Source organism: Hyla sarda, chromosome 10, assembly GCF_029499605.1.
Source record: "Hyla sarda isolate aHylSar1 chromosome 10, aHylSar1.hap1, whole genome shotgun sequence".
In the NCBI taxonomy this organism is placed as follows: Eukaryota; Metazoa; Chordata; class Amphibia; order Anura; family Hylidae; genus Hyla; species Hyla sarda.
In genome coordinates, this window is record NC_079198.1 from 85588225 (window position 1) to 85611998 (window position 23774).

The 23774-nt window shown below is 42.3% G+C and overlaps 1 protein-coding gene across 1 annotated transcript in view; it reads right to left on the bottom strand.

Annotated features, from left to right (window-relative positions):
* Positions 1 to 351: 351 nt before the first annotated feature.
* Positions 352 to 23774, bottom strand: part of LOC130293220 (5-hydroxytryptamine receptor 3A-like) — a 47504-nt gene continuing 24081 nt past the window's right edge. The window contains exons 5-9 of the mRNA XM_056541723.1: positions 10612 to 10781; positions 10262 to 10425; positions 7361 to 7565; positions 3513 to 3743; positions 352 to 620 (exon numbers count right to left, since the gene is read on the bottom strand). Of these exons, the coding sequence (XP_056397698.1) occupies positions 352 to 620; positions 3513 to 3743; positions 7361 to 7565; positions 10262 to 10425; positions 10612 to 10781 (1039 nt within the window). The remainder of the gene's footprint in view (positions 621 to 3512; positions 3744 to 7360; positions 7566 to 10261; positions 10426 to 10611; positions 10782 to 23774) is intronic.

Genomic DNA, 23774 nt, shown 5'->3' on the forward strand with positions numbered 1-23774 from the left:
AATGCCACACTGATTTCCTTACTTGCTTATCATTTAATGCATTACATCTTCATAAACATGGGTTCTTTGCATAACAATGATCTTCGGTCAATATAATATAAGGGTAGGGTCACACGTAGCTTATAAGCAGCATATTTGATGCTCATGTATTTGATGCATGCGTATTTGACGCTGCATATTTAATTGCTAGCAAAATCTATGGGTGTCTATTAATACTCTCATGGACTTTTCTAGCAAAGAAATATGCAGTGTCAAATACGCATGCATCAAATACGCAGCATATCCGCTACGTGTGACCCTACCCCAAAGGGGTACTGCTCATCCTGCCATTGGGAATTGGTTGGATAATCTTCAAGCATCAAGCCATTGAGCCCATATAACTGCTAAGGAAATCGTGTACGCAAGTACAACTATAACATATAATCGGAAAAGGAGCGCGTCAATGACGTATCCAATATGCAACCACTCGATGAAGAAAGCCTGTTCAGTAGTCATCCTTTGGTCCTCTAGGATTGACAATATTTCTTTTAGAATTCTGAGCAGCACTTCCGGGTCCTTTGTGATTGTGAATTGGCTGTCAAGGCACTTTATATTTTCATCGATGTAGTTTGCCAGCTTCTCTGTACATACAAAAATGCCATTTGTAAAGTTTATTAAAATTTTTTATTCTCCAAAGCATAATTTTTTATTTCTATATTTCAAGGCGTATTTTATAAAAAAAATAAAAATAAAAATGGTTCGAAAATTGTGCTTCTGTTTTTGCAAAATAAATGTACATCCCCAGGGAGCCGCAGTCATAATAACAGGGATGGGAGATACTGCAGAAGGATGCCCGTTCAACCATCCTCCGTAATAAACGAGCGGGAACCCAAGGCACAGCACAGGTCATAACCATAGAGGAAACAATCTGTTAACAATGGAATTGAACTAGCAGGGAGATCTTTGAAACAGTACAAAACAATTAATAAAAGTATACTGCAAAAATACCCCCACTGATCTAATATTGATAGACTATACCCTTTAAAGGGCTTTGGACAACTTATAATTTGAGTAACCGGTGAGATCATACAGTCGGGGGGGGGGGGGGGGGGGGGGAGTGTTGGGTTGTGTATTAGACATAACTATAACTGCCCCCCAATGTACAACATTCACAACCCCTGAGTGTATGTATATTCCCACCCATCCTCTTCTTTTTAAATGTTCAAACATCAAAATTTCGACAACATGTTTTCCATAAAATCACAGAACATTTGCATTTTGTTTTTACAAAATGAATGTGTTCTATGTCAGTCTATGGGAAAATGTTATCACCAAAACCACATACTGCCAGAGAAACCTGGCAGAAGAGATGTACATCAGCAAATACTAGTCACAAAAAAAACTAACTACAGTATAACAGAAAGGGAGAGTACACACACAAGTAGGGCAATAATAAAAACATATAGATATTGAATATACATTATAAAATACTCATAAAACAGTGAATGAATGGACCCCAAAGCACTAACAGAAAAATACATATAGGTATAGGCCCATAGATATAGAAACTCAGGATGTTGTAAAGCGTGCAGCGTGCAATATACAAAAAATACATGTAAGGAAACACACCATACAAAGAAATGAAATTATATACTAGTACACATAAGCAAAAACAAAGTAGGTGACAAAACTTACAAATATGCACAAAAACAGAGGCAGAGGAGAAAAAAGTAAAGAACCTATTGTGATGCCCAGTCCATATGTTCCTACCCCAACGTAGGTTTCGCTATTGTAAGCTTCATCAGGGGGCATGGCTAACAACGCATCTGCTACACCTCTATATACAGTGGTCCCTCAACATACGATGGTAATCCGTTCCAAACGGACCATCGTTTGTTGAAACCATCGCATGTTGAGGGATCCGTGCAATGTAAAGTATAGGACAGTGGTCTACAACCTGCGGACCTCCAGATGTTGCAAAACTACAACACCCAGCATGCCCGGACAGCCGTTGGCTGTCCGGGCATGCTGGGTGTTGTAGTTTTGCAACATCTGGAGGTCCGCAGGTTGTAGACCACTGTTAGAGGAAGTTGTACTCACATGTCCCCGCCGCTCCGGACCGTCACCGCTCGTCACCGCTGCCCGGGATGTTGCCGTCCATCGCTGTCGCCGCGTCCCCGAGGTGTCCTCGATGCTCCGGCAAGGCCTCTGCTTCCCCGGCATATGCGCTCTCCGTCGCCGCCATCACGTGGCTACGCACGCCGCTCCTATTGGATGACGGGACGGCGTGTGCAGCGACGTGATGACGTCAATGGAGAGCGCTGACGATGCAGGGGATCCCGAAGAGGACGCGCCGGAGCCCCGAGGACAGGTAAGTGATCGTCAGCGGACCACACGGGGCACCGTAAACGGCTATCCGGCGGCAGCTGAAGCAGTCTGCGCTGCCGGATAGCCGTTTATGCGATATACAAAAGCATCGTATGTTGATGCTGTCTTCAACATGCGATGGCCTCTGAGAGGCCATCACATGTTGAAATTATCGTATTTCGGGGCCATCGTAGGTCGAGGGGTCACTGTACAACTAAACAGCCAATCACGATAAGTCAATGTTAATAGGAAAGTAGAACCTCCAATTATAGCGTCCAAAGTATCCCACAGAACAGCCTATTTATTTATTTGTGTGTACTCTTTCTTTTATAGTTAGGATTTCTATGGGAAAGAGGTTGTATATGTAAAAAAAAAAGGTGACAATAGGTAAATATTCCACGATTTTATAGACCCATTTTTTTTTTTTTTTTGCAGAACATGTTCGCTTTCTAATTATTTCAAATTGGAGCAGATCATTTTATAGGGAAAAATATGAATTTTTCCATGCTATGCTCTTAAGGCTTTTAATTCAATTAATAATATTTACCCCAAAGATTAAAACCTCTAGCTCTTACGTAGAGATGCCAAATATGTTTATATTGTATGATCTTGCTTTAGCACCAATAACAAACAGCATAATAACAGTATACAAACTAGCTCTTCCATAGAAGAAAGAAAACTTTCTTATACTAGCCAAACCAGAGTCTTTTCCAAATAGAAGTGTCATCTATCAATGGACAGCTGTTGGGATTTTTACCCATTGCCAGTAAAGAGCAGGGTACTGGTTGGCAAAACAAATGCCTTAGATGCAAGATTAGGGGGGTACTTTTTTTTTGTTCAGTATTATATATAAGTGAAACAGTAAAACTGTAAAGGAAATTTTAGTCTTCCTAACCTTCACTCTCCCTTTCTCTATGATGTCTGTACATACTCTAAATCTCTTAAATTCCAAAGGAATCTATGTAGGGCATTATGTTTTATACTGGACAAAAAGGGGCAAGAGGGGGATGCAGCTGCAGTTTCTCACTGTGTCTGCACGCTGATTGAAAGTGTTGACCAGTGGTCAATAACCACTAGGGAAAGTCATCCTTTAGTTTATCTTTTAGTTCAGTAACATATAAGCCATATACAGTACTAGTTGGTTTTACCTTTAGGCTGTCACTTACCAGTGCTACTGCTTTCCTTTTGCTCTGGTTTATCTGATACAACATTGCGGGATGTAATAAAATGATTCTCATCCTTTATGAAGAGCCAAGTAGTCATCTTCTCCAAGACCAATGTCTTTACCCACTTGGGAACTGGTTGATGAAGATTATGTCGGTGAACTATATTAACTATGAAAATGCTTTCCATCACACTGATCACAAGAAGCACCATGCACATAACAAAATGGGACCCTATAGAAAAGGAACACAGATCGTTCAGATAGCACTGTGAATGATGACTATAGACGACGATGAAGTAATACATTGTTACATTGGTCTTACATGATCTAATGTATTTCTGTCAATACCGCTGGTGTTATAAATATGTTTCTTTTGATAATGTTTTGGAGTGGTATAACCCTGCTGATATTTCACATAGGTGTCAGCATCTTCTGAGGGCAATAAAGCTTTGGTAGGCTTGAGTTATACAGGCAACATTTATTATTCCATATCACATCTTCATAGATATATCTATGCAAAGATGACATGGTTGTGACTGGAATTTGTAGCATAGAAAGTCACCCAGTTGCACCTTGAATATTGGATGTAATTATTGTGCTAAACTGTGTCACTTTTTACATGCATTACATAGTACATTTCTGGAAAATGATGGTGAATACATATATGCTATGCAAATTTACACACACAGAAAACTGTTACCCTATAAACATATGTCAAAAGAATGCTTTATGTGAACCATACTAGTCTGCATTTAGTTAGTACATTTAGGTTCAGTAAAGTACACAAAAAATTATGCACCAAGATAGAAATTGTGAATTACTGCAAAACCGAGATTGTAGTTATGTCTTTGGTAGATATGTAAGCGATTACTGATAAGACATTGGGTCTTGCCAGAAGACTGGCTTTCCCCAGTGTCTTATAAAATAAAAAAGCTCTCAGAGGCTACTTATGGGTAGTGTACCTCATAGTGAGAGATCAATGACTGCTAGACATGCCTCTGTGATGCATTTATAGAATTTTTTTCCCAGTTGAAAGACTTTACGATTGGACTGAAAAGAGCTGAATGGTTTTTTTTTTGTATAAAGAATTGCCCGCCATTTAGTTTGGAGGTGTTGTGAGCAATGGTTATGTGCGGGCACACACTGTTAAGACCACCAGAAGATAGTATCGTATGACAAGCACAAGTAGCTCCCACAGTTACCTTGTCACCCTGTAGCACCTTTAGTACACACCCCTGTCTTTGCCTAGACAATTTTCCGGCCCTTAGTAGAAGTAAATTTACTGTTAAAGGGGAATTCCAGGCAAAACCTTTTTTATATATATATCAACTGGCTCCGGAAAGTTAAACAGATTTGTAAATTATTTCTATTAAAAAATGTTAATCCTTTCAATAGTTATTAGCTGAAGTTTTCTGTCTAACTGCTCAATGATGATGTCACGTCCCGGGAGCTGTGCATGATGGGAGAATATCCCCATAGGAACTGCACAGCTCCTGGGTCGTGAGTCATCAGAGAGCAGTTAGACAGAAAACAACAACTCAACTTCAGAAGCTAATAACTATTGGAAGAATTAAGATTTTTTAATAGAAGTAATTTACAAATCTGTTTAACTTTCCAGAGCCAGTTGATATATAAAAAAAAGTTTTGGCCTGGAATACCCCTTTAAAGCTCCCATTACATGTCCTCCCATTGACAGCCTGGGCAGTGGTTTTGTGAATGAGAAACCTGGATGACTTCCAACTGGCTCCATATTACATGGAGACCTCATGGTGAGCGCTTCAATTCTGTCTTTACTATGGAGCGACACACTGCCCAGCCACCAGATTTACCAACAATCAAGCATTTATGGTAACCCAGCTTAAGAAACCCATATGTGTGCAGGATCTACAGGATGAGATACAACATCTGTGGGCAAATGTGCGACAGGATGCCATAAAGAACCTGTATACCTCTATCCTCAACTATATCTCATCATGTATCCAGGCTAGAGGTGGCCACACAGCGTACTAGAGCCTTCTTTTAACTGTACAGTTTTCCTGAAGAAACTTACTGCATCCTTCGGCTCTAATACATGTAATGTCTGTATTCTGTGTTTTTCTGTGTAGGTGTGTATGCCTGACCCGTTTTTACATGTTGTGTGCTTTGGACAGGATAGTGTTAATGTTTCCATCCAATAGGCTTCCAGTAGAGTTATTTAGACCCCCCAGCTCTGCTGATATTCCTTGGTGCTAATTGAACTACTGTTTGGTTCACATGTATAATGAGTCCAGCCATGGCTTCTTGTCCTGTATTCATGTACCTAGATTTCAGCCTTGTTATGTTTGTACTTTGCTTGGGGTTTTTGTGTTATGCTTTGTATATATTTAGTGTACATTGTTTAGACTCTTTTTCAGATTGTATTTTGTACTCTGGTGGAAACAAGTGGAAAACTGTTTTTAAATCATCTGGTGCCAGAAAGTTAAATAGGTTTGTAAATTACTTCTATTTCAAAATCTTAATCAGCTGCTGTCTACTACAGAGAAAATTGTGCAGTTCTTTCCAGTCTGACAACAGTGCTCTCTGCTGACACCTCTGTCCATGTCAGGAACTGTCCAAATTAGAAGCATATCCCCATAGAAAACCTATTCTGCTCTGGGCAGTTCCTGACACGGACAGAGGTGTCAGCAGAGAGCACAGAGAAACTGGAAAGAACTTCACAAATTTCTCTGTAGTATACCACAGCTGATAAGTACTGGAAGTAAATAGAAGTAATTTACAAATCTGTATAACTTTCTGGCACCAGTTGATTTGAAAACATTTTTTTCCCCACTGGAGTACCCCTTTAGGTTCTTGCATCAGTCTTGTAGTAGTTCTTGGAGTCTGCTTAGACTTATCCGGTTTTCAGTCCAGTGTTCGGTAGTTAGTATTCCTGTTAAGTTTCTTGACCATCCCATTTTCCTCCATGTCATGAAGTCTGGCTTTTGAAGTTTTTCTTGTATCTGTCTTGTGTGAATTGTGTTATAGTAATCCAGACCTGTAAGGTGTCTGACCATCAGTTAACCCGTTCATCCTCTGGATATCCTGACCCTGTTTATCTGTATTATATTTATCCTGTTATCCAGTCTTGCTCATATTATCATATCTGCCGTTTATCTTATCTCTGGTTTCTTTACTGTTTGTCAGTATAACAAAAGTGTGTGGTCCTTTAAGTAACTCTCAGGAAATACGAGATAAGGAAGACAGATTGCCGTATATATTGCACTCAGGCTAGAAAATGATATTAACAATATTTAATCACTAATATAATAATAAAATAATAATAATATTTACAAGACCAACTGCAGGGCCCTTGTGGTTGAACTATGCAGCATGCAGTGATGTTAAATGTCTGTCTGTTTTTCTCTGGGCATATAGGGTATTGGTGCCATAATGGTAAGCCTCAGCCTCTCTTGGCCGGTAGTGTGTGGTGAGCTGCCTGCCAAATATTTGTTGTGATTTCTGTTTGTTGCTATTTAGTATTCCTGCTTGTTTTAGGTCCTTAGTCCTGTTTGTTGGTTATTGTGTTAACCCCTCATGTTCTTGATGTGTACCCCCACCTTGTAGAGTTCCATTTATTATTTTGGCTCTAATGCCCCAGCAGATTAGCCCAGTGTATGGACCGGTTCCAAGTTGTGATTCACTGCTAGGTTGTCCGTTCAAGTAGGCAGGGAAAGTGGCTTTAGGGATGTAATTATGACACATTTTGTAATCACTGACATATATCATAATTACATTCAAACATATACAGTTTTATTCAATTTCAACAAAACTTCTTGGTGCCTTATTTATTTATTTTGTTTACGTTGTCATTGAGTACATTAGAAAAATCACCTAGTAGTGGTGTTCCAGAAGCAGGAGCATGGTCAGCGACAATGATGAGGAAGACAGAATATCCTAGTAGAAGGGTGATCTTAAAAGATGTTCTCTCTCCGCTTTCCGGAGGAAGGTAAAATGCAGCCATATTCATGACCATGAGAAGAACACTCGGCAGAATCAAATTCACAGTATAAAACAGTGGATTTCTTTTTATTATTATCTGAAAACAAATCAGCAACCATATAAGGTAGATAAAAAGGTAGATAAAAAATAACATATTCTAACTCTCCACAAGAAGATCTGTCCATTTGCATGTAGTCTTTGTAATGAAATCTAAAACGACTTACAAGACCTACCACATGAATTTCTTAAGTAAAGCTTCATCTATAGAAGTGTTTGTACAACACTAAAGAGCCTACTCAATAATGAGTACAATCTGAAGTCTCAAGAGACGGCATGGAGTTTTTTGATGGCTTGTAAGATTCTATACATCAGTTTGACTATCTCCTCGAGGAGACACACTACCCTCCTAGTCCCACATTAAAAGCCCCTCACTGGCCAACCTGAACCCTGAAACAGCGGTCTACATATGAATAACTTTCCCCATTTTTTATTGGGCTGGAGCTTAGTGCTCCCCACTGATCACTATATCGCTAGATATAACCAGGAGAAGCATGCTTTACTCGATTGATGCTCGATCTGACCTATTGCATTAATCTGGCTCCATAGACTTACAGTGGAGTATGTTTCCTGCAATGAGCTGGATCAAGCAACGAACCGGGAAGTAAAATGCATACCTGCACGCTTTTACCGGCTGTATCTAGCGATCGTGGGGATATGAGCACTGGTCAAAACTTTTGACTTTGACTGTGTGACGTAAATATTGGTTTTTTAAAAGTGACAGTAATGCTTTAAGGCTTTTCACCCCTGGAGGACACAGGACGTAAATGTACCTCATGGTGCTCAGGTGCACCATAATTTACATTATGCACATGAAGCACAGGAGTTGTGTTTGTTTCATAGACCTTGGATCCAGGGAAATTAGCAATCCTGCTAATAGTAACCATCTGATATTCATAAATTCTAATAGATTCCGCACATTTTATTTTATTTATATTCATCTTTATGCCATTTTATAATAATGCATTTCACATTCACTGATTCCGTTACATATACTCCATATACCCGTAAACTTCCTCAAATAATCATTATTATTAACCTATTATATCCTATTTATATATATATATCCATATCCATACTACTAAACAATATATATCTATTTATCTATTATACTATGTTAAATCAACTAGCTAGTTGTATTCAAGTCACTAATGCCAATCTGGTCTGCGTTTTGAGTCTCTCCAGGCGGAAAATCCGGTCCATCATTTATCTGAAACACTAATCATCTGAGACACCAATTAACACTAATTAATGTCACAATTTTATGGACTATATAAGACCAATACCCACATGGGGTAACCACTATATCATTGTACTGCTACTGAGGAAAGGGACACCCCGAAACGTGTCTAGCATTGATATATGACCCAGCAACACAGACCAAGCAGCAGAATAACTACATCCTAGAACCTACATCCACCATTCTCAACTTCTGAAATCCCCCAGTTTGAGGCCCACCGCTCAGACGTGCGCCTGCCAGCGCTTGATACACGAGGACGCTGCTCCCTCTCACCGCCGGACCGCTGCAAGCCTTTCACCGTGCTTAATGGCCGGACGCAGATTTGTGCCACTCCGGACACAGTAAGACCTTCATACGGACATCTATACCATCCCAGGCCGGCCGTCTAGCCGTTGCCGGTCCACAGAAGCGAAGTCTGCCCTGACACTTTCACTTTCCGGAGATCTTCTTCACACAGCGGTACGGTGAGTGGTGCAGAGCACCAAACCTTATTACAAAATTTGTTACAATACAACTGCAAATCTGTTACTAACTATCTATAACCATGCTGGATATAACAATACCTTGTTGAACCACACTTATTGGATTAACAATACCTTGTTGAATTTACACAGGACTGTGGGTGGCTGTAACTGCTGACATCTATCGATTCATTCATTTATTTATTTTATGTATTCACGTACAGAATGTTTTAATTGTATGCAGTCCATAGCAAGGGCTCTGCTTGGACTTATCTATTGATATACCATTACGTAAATAAACTGGTTTTTAGTACAACTAGCTGTTTAATCTCATTATTTAACAATATATTTATATCTATACCATTACGTAAATAAACTGGTTTTTAGTACAACTAGCTGTTTAATCTCATTATTTAACAATATATTTATATCTAGAGGTTATATTTATATCTGTATTCCTACATTGTCTTTATTGTCTGTGTACAATTGGTACCTCTGCATCCTCTATGAGTATAACTCTATGAGTATAACCTTGCTTAAAATTATTAAAAAGTATCTATAGATTGGGGCCTGACTCTCCCTGCTGAACACTCTGGTCCCCCCCTTCCAAGACGTAATTGTCTTAGCAGTGATTGCCCGCTCATCCAATCACCGGCCACAATGGTGCCCCTCCTCAGTCAGTGATTGTCTGAGCGGGCCATCACTGCCTAGATATGTATGTTTTAGAAGATGGGTGGCCAGAGGGTTCACTGGGAAAAGTCAGGCCTTCTCCTGTGGATAGGGTCAAGTTTTTAACAGCTGGATAGCCCCTTTAAGGGCCAATGTACAGGTACAATTAACATCACAATAAAAGAAAATTATCATAAATGAGGAAACTGACTGAATTTTGGACCATGAAAATGAAGATCATACCATAATATTGTACAGCATCTTAATAATTGGTTAGTATCCATAAGCGGGGCCTGTACATTTGTTTTTTTGTTCATTCTGAATTTTTCTAAAGCTAAAAATAAACTGGTAAAAGAATGAACTTACATGGAACAAGGTTTCTCCAAAGGTATCAACATTTTCCTCTAGGTCAACAACATACAAACGGTAGACTGGAGTTACATTGACGATTTCCCACTCTCCATCATCCTTATATATACTTGTAAATGTCTTTGACTCATGTCTCCGAAAAGATACATTAACATCTTGCGCTAAAAATGAGAAAGTTGAAAAAAGATTCATATTCAGAGGAAGTAGGAGTAAATCAATAAGGAAGGAAAGTTAGTTTTAGGCCGCTCGTATTAAATTTTTTATACTACAAGACTTGAATTTAACATAGGAATTAATCATTGACTATACTGTAGCACATTTTTGAGTAGATATAGGACAAAACATACCTGTATGTATCCAGCTAGAGAAAGTAAATGTGCAGTTGTGATGATCGAATGGAAAATAATAGATGTCAAAGTTGCAGGAAGATTTCATTTGAAAGGGCATGTTGTTCTGGACAATGCCATTATAATTAATGTAGACATAAGAAACTTCTGCAGGTTTCCCAGCTTCCAATCTAGAAAAAAAAATTAGTTTTCATTACAAAGACCAATGACTTTCATCCAAGATATTACAGTTGCTGCTAGCAGGCTTGGGGAAGCAGCAGCAGTGATGTGCGTGTGCTCCTTAAGCTATGCCCATGTACCAAGCCTGCTGCTGGATTAACCTCTTGCCGCAAATGGACGTTCATTAACGTCCATCTGCGGCTCCTGAGGTATGACGCATGTTCAGCAGGTGAGTGCGCATCATACTCGGTGGGTAGTGATGTCGCGAACATAAAATTTCCGGTTTGTGAACCGCGAACGCAAACTTCCGCAAAAGTTTGCGAACCGGGCGAACCTCCATTGACTTCAATGGGCAGACGAATTTTAAAACCCACAGGGACTCTTTCTGGCCACAATAGTGATTTAAAAGTTGTTTCAAGGGGACTAACACCTGGACTGTGGCGTGTCGGAGTGGGATCCATGGCAAAACTCCCATGGAAAATTACATAGTTGATGCAGAGTCTGGTTTTAATCCATAAAGGGAATAAATCACCTATTATTCCTAAATGGTTTGGAATAACGTGCTTTAGCCCCCTTTAGGCAGCACATAGATTCCCCCATATTAGGCAGCACATAGTTAGATTCCCCCCTTTAGGCAGCACATAGATTCCCCCATGTTAGGCAGCACATAGTTAGAGCCCCCCTTTAGGCAGCATATAGATTCCCCCATATTAGGCAGCACATATTTAGATCCCCCCCATATTAGGCAGCACATAGTTACAGCCCCTTTAGGCAGCACATAGATTCCCCCATGTTAGGCAGCACATAGATTCCCCTATATTAGGCAGCACATAGTTAGAGTCCCCCTTTAGGCAGCACATAGTTAGAGCCCCCCTTTAGGCAGCACATAGTGGGATTTGAACCCAAGACCCCAGCGCTGCAAGTCAGCAGTGCTAACCTCTGAGCCACCATGCTACCCTTACCATACATCTAATATGCACGGTTGCTAAAATGGACAGAGATGTCAGCAGCGAGTACCAGAAAAATTAGGCATGTACACATGGCTCAAAAATTTGGTATTGTTGCAGCCGCAGCTGTAGCAGCGCCCAGAAAAATTGCGGCAGCATAAAAAGCGGCAGCACCAGAGGCCAGAAAAATTAGGCATGTACACATGGCTGAAATATAAGAACAAGCGCATATCCAAGAGTCCAGAAGACTCTATAATGTAGGACGATGAAAATCACAGAGAAATCCTTTTCAAAATAAAATTTTTCACCAAATCAAGATGAAAGCAACGGCCAGAAAAATTGCAGCAGCAGAAAAAGTGCAGCACCAGAGGCCAGAAAAATTAGGCATGTACACATGGCTGAAATATAAGAACAAGCGCATATCCAAGAGTCCAGAAGATTCTATAATGCAGGATGGAGAAACACACAAAGAAATTATTTTCTAAATAAAATTTTTCATCAAATAAAGAAACAGTATTCTTCCCTCTCTGTATTTTACTTTTGAAAATTTAAGTTAAAAAATCACACGCGTAACAAGCGTTCCTTTGTGTAATGGTTAGTACTCTTCAAAATTCAAGTTTAAATTATCATAAAGTCCAGAAGACTCTATAATGCAGGAGCGCTGGTGCGGTGTGACTCTCCGCTTTGAGGCAAGTCAACCCTAAGATGGCGTGACACTGCCGTATCCGGGATGCGGAATAGCACATGTGGAGCTTGGGGGGGGGGGGGGGGGTGCCGTTGATGTGGAGCAAGACGCAGCAGTGGAAGAGGACTCGGCCGAGGAGGTTATGGAAGAGGATGGAGTAGGAGGAGTAGAGGAGGTAGCAGCAGGCCTGCCTGCAAGTCGTGGCGGTGTCACCAACTCCTCTGCAGAGCCACGCATTCCATGCTTGGCAGCCATCACCAGGTTTACCCAATGCGCAGTGTAGGTGATATACCTGCCCTGACCATATTTTGCAGACCAGGTATCAGTGGTCAGATGGACCCTTGCCCCCCTGGTGAGATGGACCATGCCAGACATGCCATAGTTTCCTTTTGCACAATGGAGTAAAGGTTGGGGATTGCCTTTTGTGCAAAAAAAATTCTGCCGGGTACCTTCCACTGCGGTGTCCCAATGGCTACAATTTTTTTTTTAAAGGCCTCAGACTCCACCAGCTTGTATGGTAAAAGCTGGCAGGCTAGCAGTTCCGACAAGCCAGCTGTCAGACAACTTTGGGGTAACTTTGAGAAATTGTCTACTTGCGCTCAAACATCTCCGAGTCCTTGACAGACACCTGACTGTGGGCAGATGAGCAGGAACTGCTCAAGGTGAGAGACAAAGAGGCGGATGGTTGAGAGGGGGCAAGGAGGGCAGCAGTGGTTGACCTGGCTGAAGATGCTGGACCAGGAGGAGGATGGCGGCTTTGACTTTGTGTGCTGCTTGTACTGACGTGTTGATCCCATAGGCCTTTGTGATGTGACATCATGTGCCTTCGCAAAGCAGTTGTGCCTAGGTGGGTGTTGGACTTCCCACGACTCAGTTTCTTCTGGCACAGGTTGCAAATGGCCTCTCTGTTGTCAGAGGCAAACACACAAAAAAAATGCCACACTTCTGAGCTCTGCGATGATGGCATTCTGGTGGTGGCAACAGCATGCGTTGATTGGCGTCCCATCTGGCTGACCCCGGGTGCCGATGCATGCTGTCTGACTGTGCCACTAACTCCTTGCGATGACCTCCCCCTGCTTCCAACTCGTCTCCTCCTCCTCTCTGTCTCCCCATCTGAACTTTCCCCCTCTTCTTCTCTTCTAGCGGGCACCCACGTGGCATCCACGGAAACATCGTCATCATCAACACCTTCACCACTATCTGACACCTCAAGAAAGGAAGCAGCAGCGAGTGCAACATCATCATCACACCGTACGTATGTGTGTAATGCTGCCTGACTGAGACATATCTCTGTTAACTACATCCTCTGGCAATAATGGTTGTGCATCACTCATGTCTTCAAACTGATGTGTAAATAACTCCTCTGACTGATCAAGTAAAGCTGCTGTGGTGCTAGTGTTGGTGTTGGGGCAGGCGGGCAAGTGGTAGCATGAGAGGTGCCCGAAACTAAGCTAGAGGAGGAGAAGGACTGTGCGTCAAGGTTCCGAGCGGAAGCTTTAGTAGTAGATTGGGTGTCTTGTGATAGCCAGTCAACTAAGTCCTCAGAACTTTGGGGGTTCAGGGTACGTGGCCTCTGAACACTGGCCATTCTAGGGCCAAAGGGAATCCCAGCACCACGAAGGCCCCTGCGGGGTGGCCTTTCTCTGCCTGTCATTTTTTTAGTTAAATTTATACAAGTGTCACACCTAATGTGATTTGCACTAGGGTGACACAATTTGCCCTGCAGGTAAGAAAAATGGCAACTGTGACGTGAAGTAACAGTGACGGCTGATTTTATTTAACAGCCAAAAAAGGTATTTTTTTCTAATTTGCACAACTGTCGCACCTAATGTGATTTGCACTAGGGGGACACAATTTGCCCTGCAGGCAGGAAAAATGGCAACTGTGATGTGAACTAACAGTGACGGCTGATTTTATTTAACAGCCGAAAAAGGTATTTTTTTTTAATTTGTGCAAATGTCACACCTAATGTGATGTGCACTAGGGTGACACAATTTGCCCTGCAGGCAGGAAAAATGGCAACTGTGACTTGAACTAACAGTGACGGCTGATTTTAATTAACAGCCAAAAAAGGTTTTTTTTTTTTTTTTTTTTTTTTTTTTTTTTGCGCAACTATCATGCCTAATGTGATTTGCACTAGGGTGACACAATTTGCCCTGCAGGCAGGAAAAATGGCAACTGTGACGTGAACTAACAGTGACGGCTGATTTTATTTAACAGCCAAAAAAGGTATGTTTTTTTTAATTTGCGCAACTGTCACACCTAATGTGATTTGCACTAGGTTGACACAATTTGCCCTGCAGGCAGGAAAAATGGCAACTGTGACGTGAACTAACAGTGACGGCTGATTTTATTTAACAGCCCAAAAAGGTTTTTTATTTTTTTATTTGCACAACTGTCACACCAAATGTGATTTGCACTAGAGTGACACAATTTGCCCTGCAGGCAGGAAAAATGGCAACTGTGACGTGAACTAACAGTGACGGCTGATTTTATTTAACAGCCAAAAAAGGTATGTTTTTTTTTAATTTGCGCAACTGTCACACCTAATGTGATTTGCACTAGGTTGACACAATTTGCCCTGCAGGCAGGAAAAATGGCAACTGTGACGTGAACTAACAGTGACGGCTGATTTTATTTAACAGCCCAAAAAGGTTTTTTATTTTTTTATTTGCACAACTGTCACACCAAATGTGATTTGCACTAGAGTGACACAATTTGCCCTGCAGGCAGGAAAAATGGCAACTGTGACGTGAACTAACAGTGATGGCTGATTTTATTTAACAGCCAAAAAAGGTATTTTTTTTTTAATTTGCGCAACTGTCACACCTAATGTGATTTGCACTAGGGTGACACGATTTGCCCTGCAGGCAGGAAAAATGGCAACTGTGACGTGAACTAACAGTGACGGCTGATTTTATTTAACAGCCAAAAAAGGTATGTTTTTTTTAACTTGCGCAACTGTCACACCTAATGTGATTTGCACTAGGGTGACACAATTTGCCCTGCAGGCAGGAAAAATGGCAACTGTGACGTGAACTAACAGTGACGGCTGATTTTATTTAACAGCCAAAAAAGGTATTTTTTTTTATTTGCACAACTGTCACACCAAATGTGATTTGCCCTAGTGTGACAATGAGCAAAAAAACTTGCCAGCGGAGTTCCCCTTTTATGCAGTGGTCCCCAACCAGGGTGCCTCCAGCTGTTGCAAAACACACGGACTGATATATTTCAGCCCTTTGAATACTGTAGTAGTTAGTTGCTTTAAAGAAAAAAAAGCTTGCCAGCGGAGTTCCCCTTTTAAGCAGTGGTCCCCAACCAGGGTACCTACAGCTGTTGCAAAACACACGGACTGATATCTTTCAGCCCTTTGAATACTGTAGTAGTTGCTTGAAGGAACTTAAGTTTGATTCTGGAGTACCCCTTTTAACCAGCGGTTCCCTCCCAACCAGGGTGCCTCCAGCTGTTGCAAGACTAACGGACTGATATCTTTAAGCTCTTTGAATACTGTAGTAGATAGTTGCTTGAAGGAACTTAAGTTTGATTCTGGAGTACCCCTTTTAACCAGCGGTTCCCTTCCAACCAGGACTGATATCTTTCAGCCCTAAAAAGGGCTTTTTTGGGTGTTGTCCTTAAAGCAGAAGTTACACTAGTGCTTTAGGAGTAAACTGGACCCTGAATACACCACCTAGCAGCAACCTAGCTATCGCTTTCCCTATACAGCAGGAGCAGCTTCTCTAACCCTCCACTTCCTAAGCCTGCAGCATGCTGAATGAGGCTAAAATGGCGTCCGTGCAAGAGGTAGGAGGGTCTGGAAGGGAGGGACTGATGCTGATTGGCTGTAATGTGTCTGCTGACTCTGACTCACAGGGTCAAAGTTTACTGCAATGTTAAAGCATAGGGGGCGGATCGAACTTCACATATGTTCGCCCGGCGAAGCGAACGCGATCATGCGAAATTCACCGGGAACTGTTTGCCGGCGAACAATTCGCGACATCTCTATCAGTAGGTCCCGGTTGCTATAAGTTACCAGGACTAGCGGCTAATGCCAGACATCGCAGATCAGGCTGATGTCCGGCATTAACTCTTTAGACACGGTGATCAAAGTTGATTGCCATGTCTAAAGTTAAAATGAAAGCTTCCCGGCAGCTCAGTCGGGCTGATCGGGACCATCGTGGTAAAATCGCAATGTCCCGATCAGCTAGAATGCATCAGGAGGGTGCCTTACCTGCCTCCTGCGTGTCTGATCGGCAAATGATTGCTCCAAGCCTGAAATTGAATGCTGATAACACTGATCAATGCAATGCAATGGCATTGATCAGTGTATTGAATTAATGTACTGCATGTTATATGGGGGCTATAACATTGCAGAAAAAGTGGAAAAAAAGTAAATAAAGATCACTTAAAGGGGTACTCCGCCCCTAGACATCTTATCCCCTATCCTTTGGATAGATGTCAGATCGCGGGGGGCCCGCTGCTGGGGACCCCGGGGATCGCTGCTGCAGCATTCCGCTATCATTACTGTGCAGAGCGAGATCGCTCTGCACGTAATGACGGCCAATACAGGGGCCGGAGCATCGTTACGTCACGGCTCCACCCGCCCCCCTCAATACAAGTCTATGGGAGGGGGGGGGGGGGCGGTCGTCACGCCCCCTGCCATAGACTTGCATTAAGGGGGCGTATCGCCCGTCATTACGCACAGAGCAAACTCGCTCTGTGCTGTAATGATAGCGGGGTGCCACAGCGGCGATCCCCGGGGTCCCCAGCAGCGGGACCGCGGTGATCTAACATCTTATCCCCTATCCTTTGGATAGGGGATAAGATGCCAGGGGCGGAGTACCCCTTTAACCCCTAACCTAATAAAAGTTTGAATCATCCCCCTTTTCCTCTTTTAAAAAACGTATGTAAATCAAAATCAAAATAAACATATGTGGTATTGCCGCATACGTAAATGTCCGAACTATAAAAATATATAGTTAATTAAACCGCACAGTCAATGGCGCACACGTAAAAAAATTTCAAAGTCCAAAATAGTGTATTTTTGGTCACTTTTTACATCATGAAAAAAATGAATAAAAACCGATCAAAAAGTCAGATCAATACAAAAATGGTACCGCTAAAAACTTCGGATCATAGCGCAGAAAATGAGCCCTCATACCGCCCCTAAATTAAATACCGAATAATAAAAACGTTATAGGGGTCAGAAAATGACAATTTTAAACATATTAATTTTCATGCATGTAGTTAGGATTTTTTCCAGAAGTAAGACAAAATCAAACCTCTATAAGTAGGGTATCGTTTTAATCGTATGGACCTACAGAATAAAGAGAATGTGTCTTTTTTACCGAAAAATGTGCTACGTAGAAACGGAAGGCCCCAAAATTCACAAAATGTTGTTTTTCTTCAATTTTGTCGCACAATGATTTTTTTTGTTTAACCATATATTTTGGGGGTAATATGACTGAATTAGCCATCATATGGATTTTTAGGTGCAAAATTGAAAGAGTTATGATTTTTAAAAGGTAAGGAGGATAAAATGAAAGTGCAAAAACAGAAAAACACTCGGTCCTTAAGGGGATAAAGAAGGTAACAGACGAACAGGACTACGGATCATAGGTAGGTAAGTATTGTTATAATAGGTGTAACCCACCTGTACATAACTGATTAATGTAGGTGAACCTGATGCCAGTTTCCTTTTAAGATTAAAGAGGACATGTTACCAGAAAATGACTTATAAAGAAAGTTTAAAAAATAAATAATTGTGATGCTTTTTTTTTTTTGGCTTTTTTTCCCTGTTACTATTCATACAGTCACGCTGGCTACTAAGCCTTACGTCAGTGCTGTCCTGTTCTGTAGAGTTCACTTTTTTGTAGCAGTCATCCCATTGTCATTACAGGCAGTATATCAATAAAAAGTGAGGCCATTCACAATCAGTGATGTTTAGATACGTGGTACATGCTAGAGTAACATCCACCTAAATGACAGTACCCAAGACAGGACCCAAGACCCAAGATTTTACAGCAGCCATTGCAGCCTTCGTCATCATCCCCCCCCCCCCCCCTTCATCATCACCGGGCATGCTGGGTGTTGTAGTTTTGAAACCTCTGGAGGTCCGCAGGTTGAAGACCACTGTGGTCTTCGTCATCATCCCCCCCCTTCATCATCACCGCCTGTCAATCCCTTCATCAGTGGTCTTCAACCTGCGGACCTCCAGATGTTGCAAAACTACAACTCCCAGAATGCCCGGACAGCCATCACCGCCTGTCAATCCCTTCATCAGTGGTCTTCAACCTGCGGACCTCCAGATGTTGCAAAAGTACAACTCCCAGCATGCCTGGCATGCTGGGTATTGAAGTTTTGAAACCTCTGGAGGTCCACAGGTTGAAGACCACTGCGGCCTTCGTCATCATCCAGCCCCCCCCTTTTGTTTTGTACTCACCTGGATGATGGGAGTTGTATTTTTAGAACATCTGGGCTTGCTGGGAGTTGTATTTTTGCAACATCTGGAGGTCCGCAGGTTGAAGACCACTGATGAAGGGATTGACAGGCAGAGAGTTCACTCGAGTATAAGCCGATGGGGGCGTTTGCAGCACGAAAAATTGCGCTGAAAAACTCGGCTTATACTCGAGTATATACGGTACATGACCACATCACAATCTATATATATAAAACTCAATGGCCCTCATTTACCATTGCAAACCCAACTTGTTTTGTCGGGTTGTGCGCCAGATTCTGTCGCATTGCACCAGAAATTCTGTCTGCACCAGATTTTGCACCAGAATTTGCGCCAGAATTGAAAAAACCCGACTAACTCTCCATTTTGCTAAGAAAACCCGGAAAAGGGGTGTGACCGCTGGGAAAAGGGGGCATGGTCTCCGAAAAGGGGCGTGTTCCCGACATTTTCACAAAAATCCAACTCATTTACTAAGGTTTCCACATAAAATGTGATAGATTTGAGCTGAGGAAAATCCCACAGATCAGAGAATGTGTAAAAAAAAGCAAAATGTAGGGAAAGTGGAAAATGTAGGGAAACCTTAGTAAATATTGTGGAAAATAAATTGTAGGGAAATGAAACCCACAAAGAAACCTACACAACATTCTTAGTAAATGAGGGCCAATGTGTGTGTATGTGTGTATGTATGTATGTATGTATGTATGTTCCAGCATCACGTCCAAACGGATGAAGATATTAACATGAAACTTGTCACATGTTACTTATATGTCAACAACAAACATAGGATAGGTAATTTAACCCTTACTCACCCCCATTTGCCAGGGGTGGGGTTTATGTTTAAAGTCCCATACAAGTCTATGGGAAATATATGTTCCAGCATAACTTCCAAACGGCTGGAGATATTTTGATAATACTTGGTCACATGTTATATGTCCACTTAAAATATAGGATAGTTAATTTCACCCTTAACTACCCCCATTTGTGAGGGTTGGGTTTTTTTGTTCCGTAACTTCCGTACGGCTGGAGATATTTATATAATACCTGGTACACATATTTAGGGTCGGGATATGAAGATGGGTTAAAAAGTCGGGATAGGAGGTCAGGATACAAGGACAGCATATGAGGACGGGATAGGAGGATGGGATAGGAGGTCTGGATAGGAAGTTGGGATAGGAGGTCAGGATAGGAGGTCGGGATAGGAGCTCGAGATAGGAGGTCGGGATAGGAGTTTGAGATATGAGTACGGGCAAGGAGGTCGGGATAGGAGGTAGGAGGAGGACCTCGACCTAGGGTCTGGATATGAAGATGGGATAAAAGGTCGGGATAGGAGGTCGGGATACAAGGACAGCATATGAGGACGGGATAGGAGGATGGGATAGGAGGTCAAGATAGGAGGTCGAGATAGGAGGTCGAGATAGGAAGTTGGGATAAGAGGATGGGATAGGAGGTCGGGCAAGGAGGTTGGGATAGGAGGTCAGGATAGGAGGTCGGGATAGGAGGTCGAGATAGGAGGTCGAGATATGAGGATGGGAAAGGAAGTCAGGATAGGAGGTGGGGATAGTAGGTCGAGATAAGAGGTCGGGATTGGAGGACGGGATAGGAGAATGGGATAGGAGGTCGAGATAGGAGGTCAGGATAGGAGGTCGAGATAGGAGGTTGGGATAGGAGGACAGGGTAGGAGGATGGGATAGGAGGTCGGGATAGGAGGTCGGGATATGGAGTTGGGATATGACAACAATATATGAGGACGGGATAGGAAGTCAAAAGCTTCCTCTGTTGATTTTCCTTCACAACAAGGATTAGAAAGGAAAAACTGGGCAATGTCGGGTACTCAGCAAGTATATACATATACAAATATATATATATATATATATATATATATATTTTTTTATATATATATATATATGTATATATATATATATATATATATATATATATACTACTATGCAGCTACCTCCCTCATGAATAGTAGGTGGTGAGTGAGTGGTTGTTTATTAGTATTTTGCACCTGTGCGACCTCCCCTTAAATACCTGATTGTGGCTGATCTGCATCACAATGGAAGTAGGAGCCTAACCTGCCCTTGTATCACTAACACTTTGTTCTGTGTTCTTTGACTTTAGTACTTACCTGCCAGATAGTAATAGACATGCTTAGAAAGGATATGTGCTTGTCTTGGAGATAAATGGCTGTGTTGTGAGATTACCATAACGCTGTATCTTACTTTTGATGAAATGGCTATTTCCTGTTGGAGTCCCCCCCCCCCCCCCCCCTCCAACTACAAGTCCCGGGATCCCTTATTTGTAAGTGTGAGGTCACTTTTCTCCCTCCCACACTTCATCCACCCCACCCATTGAAGCACACCTGAGCTGCCTTCCATGCAGTAAACAGCAGACCAGTTTTTTATAACCAGGGTGCCTCCAGCTGTTGCAAAACACCATATGTCAAGGTGTGAATAATTATTAGGCAGCTTTTTTTCCACAGGCAAAATGGGCGAAAAAAGAAGATATTGGGGCCTTATCATACAACCTTTAAACATTTTGTTGCAAATAGTAAACATTTGACAAGAAACACATTGAGAAAAAAAAAGAAATTTAACTACCAAATATTTGAGAAGAATCAAATGTAAAGCCACCAGGAACCCATTATCCTCCAGTGCTGTCATATTTCATAACGGCAAGATGTTCAGTGCTCTGAGACATGGCCAAGGTAGGGAAGGCTGAAACCTGACCATAACTGTGAAAGACAAGTTGTAACATCAAGACTAGGACAAAAAATATCTGAAGACCCAAACAAAGGGTCCCAACGTGCAGGTCCCCCAACTGTGGCGCCCCACACTGTACCTACACTCCAACCAATCCCAGCTTCTCACCCAGTTCTCTCTAAGGGAGCACAGCTACATCTTATTGCTATGGATACCGCCGGCAGCCAGCCGTTGTTCACTCCTGAGGAGGGTGCCCTGACAACACCCGTACCCATTCAGCCCCTTCCCTTGGTGGGTGCCTCGGAAGTCTCTTTTACTTCCCCCATGGATCTTCAGACCTTGGCGGCAACTTTGGTCAAGCTGTTTACTCTAAGCTATACAGACAACCCTTGAAAACACCATGCACTCAACGTTAACACAATTGCAAACAGATTTGGGTGCACAGGCGGGTCGTCTGGATGAAAACAGTGGTCTTGCTACAAGGCTATGTCAAACTGAAACAGACATCTGTTATGTCAGTGAAAAACTGGAAGACCTGGAAAACAGATCTCGCCATAAAAATTTATGCATAGTGGGGATTAGTGAATCTCTCCATACCTCAGACCTGCAGGTTCCTGTGTGGGGCCGCCCTTTTTAGGGTGAGTAACACTTGCCAAAAAGGGAATTAATAGGGCAAGAGTAGGGCCTTATAGGGGAAATTTTTACACCCACCTGCTACAATGGACAATACATTTTTCCCTTCCACCCTTTCGAGGAAAGTGTTACTCGTCTTAAAAAGGGTGGCCCCACACAGGAACTTCTTCCTTTTTCCACCTAAAAACCCTGGGAAATGGCAGTGTTTGTAGGTGGAAATAGGAAGAGGTTCCTGTGTGGGGCTGCCCTTTTTAAGACGAGTAACACTTACAGGACCTTACAGGGGAAGTTTTTACCCCCTCCGGGTACAATGGACCATACGTTGTTCCCTTCCATCTTTTAGAGGTTTTTGCATCACATCAATACTTGGTGATGTAGGTGGCACATGGTGTTTTTTGCACAACTTTCCTTTTGTTTGATTTCCAAAAAATTTTGGGTACATATTTTTTTTCTCCTAAGAATATTATTAAACGTTAAGTTTTACGCAATGCATATCCTCAATTCTTACTTGTGCACACTACTTTTTAGGTTCATCTATTTAAAATCTTCAATTTAAATGTTAAAAAATATCTTCAATCTTTTCAATTGTGAGGCCCTATAGTCTTGTCAGGCTGTTGCCACCTCCAGGCTGTGTCATTCAGCCACTATATGGTCTCCTCTTACAGCCGCCAACTCCAGGCTGTGTCATTCAGCCACTATATGGTCTCCTCTTCCTGCTGCCACCTCCAGTCTGTTTCACTGTACCGCCATTTGGTCTCCTCATGCTGTTGCCACCTCCAGGCTGGGTCATTCAGCCACTATATGGTATGCCATTCCTGCTGCCACCTCCAGGCTGTTTCATTATACCACCATTTGGTCCCCTCATGCTGCTGGCCAGGGGCGTAGCTAGAAACCCCAGGGCCCCAGTGCGAAAAATTGCCCTGGGCCCCCCCTGACGACCCGCTTCCCCAATCCCGGACGAACCCTTACTCAGCCGCACAAAGATATCAGCGACTACAGCACTGTTGGGACACAGTCAGGAGAATACACAACAATATAAGTGACTAACAGGCAGGGCCGGACAGACAAAACATAGGCCCAGGCATTTAAGAATAAGCAGCCCATTTTTCTGGAGGGGGTCCAACTGCTGGGACCCCCACCAATCACCTTGGTTCCAGTTGCTCTCCAGTTGGTATAAAGCTATAACTCCCATCATGTCTGGAGAACCTCAGGAATTATGAGTGTTGTAGTTTTGCAACAGATGGAGAGCCACAGATTAGGGTACATTGTCACCTATCATCTCTGCAGAACTAACAAGTGACTCCAGCTGATGGGACAGTCAGGAGAATACACAATTATATCAGTGACTACCGCTCTGATGTGACAGTCAGGAGAATACACAATGATATCAGTGACCTGAGTGACGTCTTCTCTGTTGTCTTTTCATTTCTTCTTCATCTGGTCCAGCTCCATCTTCTCTGCAGAGTCTGACATCCAGACACCATTGGCTCCTCACTTTGTCAGTAGATCCTCATCCTCTGCATGAAGACAATAATCATTATAATTCTGCTAAATACTGTACCCCCTGAATAAAATACTGCCAA